This window comes from Chrysochloris asiatica, unplaced genomic scaffold (genome assembly GCF_000296735.1).
Source record: "Chrysochloris asiatica unplaced genomic scaffold, ChrAsi1.0 scaffold00094, whole genome shotgun sequence".
Classification (NCBI taxonomy): domain Eukaryota; kingdom Metazoa; phylum Chordata; class Mammalia; order Afrosoricida; family Chrysochloridae; genus Chrysochloris; species Chrysochloris asiatica.
In genome coordinates this window covers 10926705-10937201 of record NW_006408612.1, presented here as the reverse complement: position 1 = coordinate 10937201, position 10497 = coordinate 10926705, and the positions used below count along the sequence as shown (strand labels likewise).

Genomic DNA, 10497 nt, shown 5'->3' with positions numbered 1-10497 from the left:
GCTATGAGTTGGTTGACTTGATGGCACCTAACAACAACAACAAACCCAATATAGCTTTAAATTTCTTAAAAGTCAGAGCTTCTATATATCCTACTTGTACCCACCTACTTATTGATGGGTACACTATGCTGTTGTTGTTGTTGTTAAGTGCCATGGAGTCTATTCCGACCCATAGTGACCCTGTATAGGTTTTCCAAGTAGTGGCTGGTGAGTCTGAATTGCCGATCTCGTGGTTAGCAGTCCAGTACTCAGCCTGCAGTGCCATAGCAGGACTTCAGACACACCAAAGATACTCAATAAATGCTAGCTAAATAAAATCCAGTTTGGATCAGGGAGAAACTTTGGTTTGTATTTAGGGGTATCCAAGAATTCTACTGATTAACCATATTTCTTCCTAGTATGTGGAGATTTTGAAAATATTGTAAAACTAAATTAATTAGTTCACATTTCATTTTTAAAGGTCAATACAATCAGAAGCATGGTAATAAAGAATATTCTCCTTGACTTCATTAAAAATTTATTCATATGTATAATACTAACAATAGAAGAATATCCAATTAATGTCATGCTAGTTTGAAATTAACCCAATCTCTAGATAATTATGTTAGAAAACCTTGTAAATCCTATCCTTAATTTCTATGTTTATTATTATAATTACTCTACTTAGGGTTTAGGCCAAACATGAATAAATATAAAAAAACTCATTTGTAATATAAACAATAAATATAAAATTGAAAGAGCACACCAGTTTTTATTTCTAATGTTCAGAAATTCTTAAATGCTAAAAGAATAAAACAAAATAATAACCAAAGTATGACAACAGTATTTTCACTTATGATCTAAGTAAATGTAGTTGCACGTATTTCTCTTAAAGACAGTGCATCATTGAATGCTTCACAAATAATAACCCCAAAGTAACTTCCATTCTAGGACTATACATATTTAAACCCCCATATAGCTATGAGTTGGAACCAACTCAACGGCACTTAACAACAACAACAACAACAAGGTTAAATTAGCAGACACAGCTATTAGTAAAAATCAGTATTTAGACTCAGTTATTTAGAGTAACCAGGTTTTTATTTTTGAAAGGCTTAAGCAGTGATAGCCAAACACATCCTTACTTCGATCACAGTTTTCTATCGCTTGGGCAGCTTGTGAAGGTTTTAAGTACCGTACATAGCCCAATCCTTTACTTTCGCCAGTGACTTTATTCTTAATAATGCTGCAATATTCGATATCTCCATATACCTAAGAAAGTTAAAATAAATTATTTTAGAGAAGTCAAAATTAATAATTGAAAAAATTCATATATCATATTTATACCTAGTTGTGTCTCTTGCTTGCAAAGAAAGTACAACTATAATTCAGAGCCATTTTTAATGATGACATCAAAATGTTATAAACTGACATGGCACTAAAAACTATGTTAATAACTTAATAATGATAATTTTAAGTTAGTGAGCACCTGATTTACATATAGACAGAATCTTAATGATACAACAATATACATAAGGGGGCATCAAAAAATTCGTGTCACAGTGGAATTAAAAGATAATGAAACTTTTCCACGTATTTTTTGAAGCCTCCTTATATTATATCAGAGTTTTGGTGTGGCACTGTAATATAAACACTGGATTGCTAAACACAAGGCCAATGGTTCAAACCCATCAACAGCTCCTTGGAAACTCTATACATGGTAGCTATGAGTTGGAACTAACTGGAAGGCACTTAATAATAACAACGTATTATATCATATACATGAGGGGCTTTAGAAATTGTGTGGGAAAATTCCATTAGCTTTTCATTCTAGTCTGAGCCACAAGGTCAGCAGTTCAAACTCACCAGCCACTCCTTGGAAACCCAGTTGGAACTGACTTGATGGCATTAACAACAATAACAACTCATACTGCTTATTTCACAGGGGAGGAAGGTGGGCCTTAGAGAAGTTAAAAATTGCCTAAGGTCATTGGCAATAGTGCAAGGATTGGGTCTTAGGCGCTTCAAATACCTATTCAATAAGGGTTAATAAAGGACAGTCTGAAATTAAACTCTCTATCCAAACCCTTGCTCTACTATTTGTGAGAGAACTTCAAAAAGTTTGTGAAGAAATCAAAAGACAATGAATGTTTTCTATGAACTTTTCGAAGGTCCCTTGTATTAGGTGGCAGCTTGCTTATCCTTACTGTGCTTGTCTTCTACTTAGCTGCTAAATGAGGCTAGCAGCAGTCAGTAATTACCCCATAGACTGACTATCAGGGCTACGTGAATTAACGGACAGGAAGAAGTGCAACCAGGGTGCTCCTTGGAGGCCAGGATGGCCAGACTTTGTCTCTCATACTTCGGACATATGGAGGGACTAGTCGCTGGAGAAGAATAGCATGTTTGGTAGGGTGGAGTGTCAGAGAAAAAGAGGAAGACCCCCAGCGAGATGAACTGGCAAAGTGGCAGCATTAATGGGTTCAAGCGGGGCAATAATAGTGAGGTTGGCCCAGGACCGGGCAGTGTTTTGTTCTGCTGTGCACCAAGGTCGCTATGAGTCAGTACCGACTTGATAGCACCTAATAACAACAAACAACAACCAAGTTATCATGGTGTGAGACATGCAATAAATATTAGCCTTAATTATTTGTCTAATAGGAGCCTCCTAAAGACTATTTCTAAAAGACAGATTCACTAAGAAGGTAGTAACTTAAATGAGAAGTATGGGTAAATGTTTACTTTTTTTATGTTATAAGAAATAAGGGATAAATAATTTTTGGGTGTTCATCATTTAATTATAAATTCTCATTTACCAAACACAGTCTTTTGCTCATTCAGAAGAAGATAAAAATTTACAAATATAGAATGTAAAAGAATGTTTTCTTCACTATTAGAAAAGGTATGGAATATACAGGGGACTTCATAAAGTCTATAGAAAATGGAATTAAAGATAATGGAATTTTTCCATAAATTTTTAAAAGCACCCTCATGTATTTCTGGTATTTATTATTATTGCTTAATATATTTAAAATATATACAAGACCATCACCAAATTCAATTATTTGTTATTTCTGTATTATATTTCATTCTCAATTGGGGTTATAGAAAGAAAGGTTGGAAATTATTTTTTAATGTTTTTCTTTCTAGTTCATTGCCCGCTTGATTCATAGCATTGAAAGAAATGATAGAAAAAGAGTATAACCCACAACAATTTTGCAATTACTTTTTAGTAATTGTTGTGAGTATATTGTTGTTATTGTTAAGTGCTGTTGAGGCGGTTCTGACTCATAGTGGTCCCATACAAGGTTTCTGAGGAGTGGCTGGTGAACTTAACCCACCAACCTTGTGTTTCAAGCTGATCTTGCAGTCCAGCGCATTAATTCACAGTGCCACGCTACCACGTATAAAAGTCAGTAACTAAAAACAAAATTTGAATTTGTCTTTTAATTTCATTTACTATAATATTGCTACAGGTTTAGCACTGTAGATAATATTTTCCAGATTTTATATATTCAATTGAGAGTTCTAGGTTTAACATTTAAATATTAAAAAGGAGCTATTTAAATATCTACCACCAATTTAATGATATAACCCCAAAAGCACTTACTTCAGATTTCAGTAATCATATAGCATATTACAGATGCTATCTAGTTAGAAGATATAAATACCTTAAATTTTTCCCGTAGATCTTCTTCTGTGTAAGACTTTGGTATCATAACAAAGATTCTTGTGAGTTCTTCATCTTCAACATCTCGGTGACTTCCAGATGATCTGGACTGAGCAATAAAAACCTAAGGAACAAAGGCCAAAAAATATGGAAAAAATTTAGTAAACCTTTTTCCTATTCCATAAATATACTTACTTCATAACTATATGTGTACGTGGTTTACGTTCAGTTAAAATGCAGTATGATAGTGTCTTATCAATATTTCCTCCCAAAATGCTTTATTGCAGTAGTGGGTAGAAAGCATTGGACTGCAAAATCAGTTTGAACCACAATGCCGACAATTCAAGCTCACCAGCTGTTCCTTGGAAACCCTAAACTGGGTCGCTATGGGCTGGAACAGACTCAACCGCACTTAACAACAACAACATAAGAGACATTAATCTCTCCACTGTACTGTCATCCTTTCCAAATGTATTTCTACTTTTGCATTTTCCTTTAGCAAGAGCAAGTAAAAAAATCTTAATTTTAAACCTTGCTGTTGTTGTTGTTATTATGTGCCGTGGAGTTGATTCTGACTCGTAGTGACCCTGTACAGGGTTTCCGAGGCATAAATCTTTATGGGAGCAGAAAGCCTCATCTTTCTCCTGTGGAACAGCTGGTAGTTTCGAAATGCTGACCTTGCGGTTCACAGCCCGATTCATAACCACTACGCTACCAGAGTTCCTTATCCTTTATTAAATCAACAGTGCCATTTGAAAATCTTTATTGAATTAAGTGATTTGATAAAATCTATAACACTAACGTAATCAAAATCTGTAACATATATAATGTATTGTTGTCGTTATTGTTAAGTGCTGTTGGGTCGATTCTGACCCATAGTGACCCTGTATAGAGTTCCCAAGGAGTGACAGGTGAGCTTGAACCACTGACTTTGCAGTTCAAACGGCTTTGCAGTCCAGTGCATTAACCCACAACGCCATACCAGGACTCCATATAATGTATGTTGTTATTGTTAAGTGCTGTCGAGTCGGTTCCCATAGCGACCCTGTACATATACATATATAATGTATATGTATATAAAATTATTTATTCTAGATATAGTACCTTTTTAGTGTTGTACAAATATTTTCTGTAAATTTCATCTTCTGCTGGCTAGTTAAAGTTTGTAAACTATCTACTGCATACAAATCAATATTTATACTGGACTTTCTGCCCAAGACCTGAACTCTTTCTTCTCAGAAGAAAATAAGGAAGTTAATGGTGTTTACCTAGTTCTAATCTATTTGCTACTGTCATTTCTTTGTCCTGATAATAGTTTTCAGTATTCTGGCCCTCCACTAGATCCCTACTGATTCTTTTTCCATCTTTTAGTACTCAACTCTTGTCACTGAGAGCCTATTTATTTCCTCTTTTCAGCTGCTGCTACTCCCTGTGAGAAGTTTCTATTCAGACTGGTTAGATGATGGGGTACTGATAGGGCAGGGTCTGTGTGTATGAGCTTGGTTAGTAGGATATCCAATCCAGCCATCTTGTTTTCCTAACTTTGCAAAGTGGTAAGGGCCAATTTCTCTGTGCTCTCTCATTGTATGTTGTAGCATGTGCTTTGTGGACAGGTACACATTGGTAGTCAGTGGTTCAAACTCACCTTGGAATCCCTAGATAGGATCACTATGAGTTAGAACTGACACAGAGACACTGAACAACAACAAAAACATTGGTCTAAACGCAAGAGCAAAATTTTTTCTATTTTTCCTTTAGGAAAAGCAAACAGTGAGTTGTTTTGGTGTGCATATTTTCACAACTAAAAAAAAAAAATTAGTGAGGTACATAAAATATAAGTGTACAGTCTAAAGTGCTTTTAAATAAGTCTATACCAGTGTAACCACCATCCAGAGCCAGATACGGAGCACTCTCATCGTCCCCAAAGGCTCATGTGTGCTCATTCCCAGTCATCTCTACCTCCCAACAGCAAGTCAGCATTCTTCTAACTTCTATCAGTTAAGAAGCAAATAGATTCTTACTCATTGCTTCTCATTTTTTTTCTTATGAGGTATAGGGGCTTACTGTGAATTGTTCAATCTTCACCCATGTTTTCTGGGAGTGTTCAGGAAGAGAAGGTAGGTTTAGGGGGCAACTCTGTATGAAGGGGCTACAAAAAGTTCTTGGAAAAATTCACTGAAAAGTTAATGGAATTCTGAAAAGAGATGGGATAAGATTCCTATGATTCAATAGTGAGTAACTGTTATCATGACTAATTGAGACTGTCAATTGTAAAGATAGAGGTTTCATAACAAATACGGGGGAGTAGATAATCTTACATTCCAGGAATAGAGGACCCAGGACCATCAAGGGAGAAGAGCACAAGCAGAACGTGGGACCTTATCCAGAGAAGCAGTGACACCAGAGATGGAGGCAGAGATGAGGCCAGAGAGGGAGCAGCTGAGGACTTCATGGAAAGAGAGGGACTGAGAGCTGGTGGCCAGGAGGCAAGCTTGCAGATTGTGCCCTTTGGTGGTTTAAATTATTATATATGCCCGAGTGTTTAAAAAAACAAAAAAAGAGCTAAAATGAATAGAGAAAAATACTGTTAACTGATGGTACATGGAAGGGATTATAATCATTGTGATGAAACAAAGTATATGATTTGTTGAATGTAAAAGTGATGATCTGCCCTGTAAACTTTCACTCAAAACACAATAAATACTTAAAAAAAAAAAAAAGATAATGAAATTTGTCCATGAATTTTCTGAAGTCCTTCATATATGCAAGGGATACTGACAATTGTAGAGCAAAATGGGAAACTGAGGCTCTTACTTTGCAAGGGAGCCCCAAACATTCAACTGCAAAAGTGGCTGTGGCTAGTATTAGCAGAAGCAGCTTTATTTTGGGGTCAGGTCTGGCTTGTCTCCAACTTCAGAATATAGCTGCAAGAACATGTCACCTAGAAAGTTATTCTAATGGATGTACCAATAATGAACGATCAATTTGTTGTTGTTATTGTTAAGTGCTGTCAAGCTGGATCCGACCCACAGTGAACTGCCGACCTTGCAACTCAAAGGACTTTGCAGTCCAATGCATTAACTCACAGCGACCCACCAATACTGAGGTGATAAATAGGGAATTACAAATAAAGAAGTTTTAAATACAATGGAAGACATGGGGGCACAGGGGAGGAGCCTAAGGCAAGATTTGTGTTTTGAGACCGAGATCATCAATTTCTAATTTTAGAAGAATGGTTTGTTTCAAATCTTTGAAAAAGTAGATAATATCTATGTGGAACATAGATATAATTAACCTCCAATGAGGCATTCTTGTAAAGCTAAAAGAGTTTTCTATCTTCTAAGTTTACCTCATTTCTTCAGAAAACAGTGCTGGTCACAGTATGACTTTTACTTGGACAATCTCTTCTTACTATAGGTCTGACGCTGTTATCTTATATGCCTTGTAGATCCTTTGGAACTTTGTAAAAGTAAAGTAAGTACGAAAATCTATGCAATTAACTTAGCAGAGACATTGACAACACTACCTAGGTTCTGGTGAAAAACAGCCCACACTGCTTCTGCTGCTGAAGGATCTAGACTACCTAGCCAATACTGTGGTAAACCAACATCCAGCGGAAATTGAGTAGGCAAATATGCAAAAAAGAAAGAAATGTGAATTTCTCTTTGGGAACAATGGTGGTGGTGGCGGTATGTGGTGCAGTTGGTTCCAACAATAGCGATCCTGTACAGGGTTTCCAAGGCTATAAATCTTTATGAGAGCACAACGCCTCATCTTTCTCCAGCAGAATAGCTGGTAGTTTTGAATTGCTGACCTTGAGATTAGCAGTCCAATTCATAACCACTACACTACCAGAGCTCTCTTTGGGAACAATGTTGTTGTTGTTGTTAAGTGCCTTCGAGTCGGTTCCGACCCATAGCGACCCTGTACAGGGTTTCCGAGGGTGTAAATCCTTACGGGAGTAGAAAGTCTCATCTTTTTCCCGCGGAGCGGCTGGTATTTTCGAACCGCTGACCTTAAGGTTCGCAGCCCGATTCGTAACCACTACGCTACCAGAGCTTCTTGTACAGGGTAGCAAATTCAAATTACATCTCCCTGTTTTTGTATATATAGATGATCTAAGAATTGTTTTTACATTTAAAAAGTGTTGTTACAAACAATGAATATGTGACAGAGAACTGGCCATTGACAGAGAGCATTTGTCAACCTGTCCTAGACTGAATGGGAGAAAATGTGGAACAAAACTCAAAATCATAAAAAAGACCAGGTTTACCGGATTCCTGGTATGGCCTTGTAGGATGAGCACTGGACTGCAAGGTCAGTTTGAACCACAAGGTCAGTGGTTCAAACTCACCAGCCACTCCTTGGAACCCATATACAGGTCACTATGAGTTGGAACCAACTGGCAGGCACTTAACAAAAACGACTAATAGAGACTGATGGAACCCCAGCACTACGGGCCTTGGTCAGCCTCTAGGTCTTCAAGCAATAGATAGGTAGACAGCGGGGACAACAACACTAGTGAGCTAGGCAGACAATTGAAAGGGCAATCATTCAAGATTAAAAGGGCAGCATTTATCCAAGGACAAACTTCAGAAGGGTTGGAAAAGGAGGAATGGAAACAGGAAACACAGGAAGTAGGATAAATGATGTTACACTGAGAGGGCTGCAATCACAGAACCATAGTGTATGATTTATTGAATGTAAAACTTATGATCTGCTCTGTAAACCTTCACTCAATTCACAATAAAAAGTTAAAAATTAAGTTTTTTAACATCTTTTCTATCATATACTGCGGTCTTAGATTTAATTTTGCTGTTCCTTCATTTATAAGCCCTTATTAACATTCTTTACAACTCTGTATTAAAAAGAACAATCATGTTGGGAGAAAAAAAGAGTTTTAGTTTTAGTTCGGTGAGAGAATTTTACATATGAGGGTGCTTCAAAAAGTTCATGGAAAAATTCATTATCTTTTAATTTCATTTTCCCATGAGCTTGTTGAAGCCCATTGGTATAGCAACTATTTCTACAGGAGCCGTTTGCTACTGAGTCTGGGTAGTGATCACATCAAGTAAAGAATGGCATCTACTATTGATTAATAAAGAGCTCTGGCAGCGTAGTGGTTAGGAATCGGGCTGCGAACCGCAGTTCGAAACTACCAGCTGCTCTGTGGGAGAAAGATGAGGCTTTCAGCCTAGGAAACCCTGTTCACTATGGGTCGAAACCGACTCGAAGGCACTTAACAACAAGTGACTAATTAGGATATACAGAGCCCTCATCCTGTGCTAGGAATTGTGTTAAAAGCATTATCTCAAATAACCCTCAAAATGGCCTTGCCATAGGGCATTATCTTTATTTTACAAGGGAGTACAAGTGAACACTTAATATAAATATCACCATTAACTAGGATTATTTTTAATAATAAAAAAAGACTCATTTAATAATAAAATCCTCAATAACATTACATTTGGGTCTTAGGACAATTTACTCTGGTCTCTTTTCAAAACAAAGTGCAAGTAACAAGGTGTTAACTGAACTCAGGCTATTAACACTGTCACAAATTGAGGTTATTACAAGAATGTGAGGAAGATGAAGCAGTTTTAATCACTTGCCCAATTTTATAAACCTGCGTTATTTTGGCCTGCTTCTGGGAAAATGCGGATGCAAAGGTGGTTTTATGTACTTTTATCGAAAGTTGTTAAGCCCCATAACTACCCGGGGCAAAGTCTTTATCAGTTTTTGTTTGTTTGTTTAACATGATAAATGGGGCTATTTATGATTGGGCTCTCAGAAGGGTACATAAAGCAGGCCTGGGTTAGGGTTGGGGGTGGATTAAAGACTTCCTAGTTAGAGACAAGCAGGAGTGTCCGGAGGCGCAGCCCGTGTAGCTCAACGCCCACACTTCTGCGCGGCCTCGGGGGTGCAGGGGTCCTCTGCGATCTCACCTCCTAACTATTCTCCATCACCCCCAGGAATGCCACGTGCTGCGGGGCAGCTCTTGGGACCGACGTTCTAACACATCTCCCCCACCTCCACCCCGACACAAACTCGGGGATGGGGAGGCTCGAGGGCCCTCCCCACGACACCCCAACCGCGGGCAGCCGCACCTTGATGGGCTTGGTGTCGTTGGGGCTGAGGCACTGGCCGTGCATCTCTTCCATGGCCCTGCAGGCCTGCGAGCTGCGGGCAAACTTGACGAAGGCGATGCCCTTGGACTCCTTGGTGTGTTTGTCCCGCACTACCCAGATGTCCTGGATCTCGCCGAATGGCGAGAAGCGCTCCCTTAACACTGACTCTGGTGTGTACTTGCTGATCACCAGGAAGATGCGGCTGTTGGGCGGTTCATCCAGGCTGTTTACGCCCGGGCGGAAGCCCCCGCTGCTCGCACAGCCGCCGGCCTCGTCCATGGTGCTCCAACCCGACACCCGCTACCCTCAACCCTAGTTGTTACTTCAATACCAGCAACGGCCGCAGCCGCACAATCAACCGTTAGTGCACCGGCACTCCGCCTCCGGAAGACGGTATCCAGCGCCTGGCGCTGTCCCATCGCGCACGGCGTCAGCTTCCGGGGAGAGGCCTACAGCGCCCTCTCGCGGCGCGGGGTAGCCTGCCTGGGTGCAGGCCTCCAGTCCTGTGGCGCAGAAGTGGACATCAGGTGTGAAATCCTTGTCCCAAACAGCCACTAGAGTACCCTGGCTTCTCAGGCGCTGGCTTCACTCTACCCCCACTGCCCAAAAATTCGGACCCAAAGTTTGCCATCTTAGATATAAGTTCAATTGAGGACCACTATGTTGTTGTTAAGGAGCTCTGGTAGCATAGTGGTTACGAATCGGGCTGTGAACTGCAAG

The 10497-nt window shown here is 39.2% G+C and overlaps 1 protein-coding gene across 1 annotated transcript in view; it reads right to left on the bottom strand.

Annotated features, from left to right (window-relative positions):
- Nucleotides 1-10062, bottom strand: part of RBM45 (RNA binding motif protein 45) — a 27726-nt gene extending 17664 nt beyond the window's left edge. Inside the window, exons 1-3 of the mRNA XM_006866681.1 lie at nucleotides 9757-10062; nucleotides 3651-3773; nucleotides 1125-1251 (exon numbers count right to left, since the gene is read on the bottom strand). Of these exons, the coding sequence (XP_006866743.1) occupies nucleotides 1125-1251; nucleotides 3651-3773; nucleotides 9757-10056 (550 nt within the window). The 5' untranslated portion in view covers nucleotides 10057-10062. The remainder of the gene's footprint in view (nucleotides 1-1124; nucleotides 1252-3650; nucleotides 3774-9756) is intronic.
- Between the last annotated feature and the right edge of the window lie 435 nt (nucleotides 10063-10497).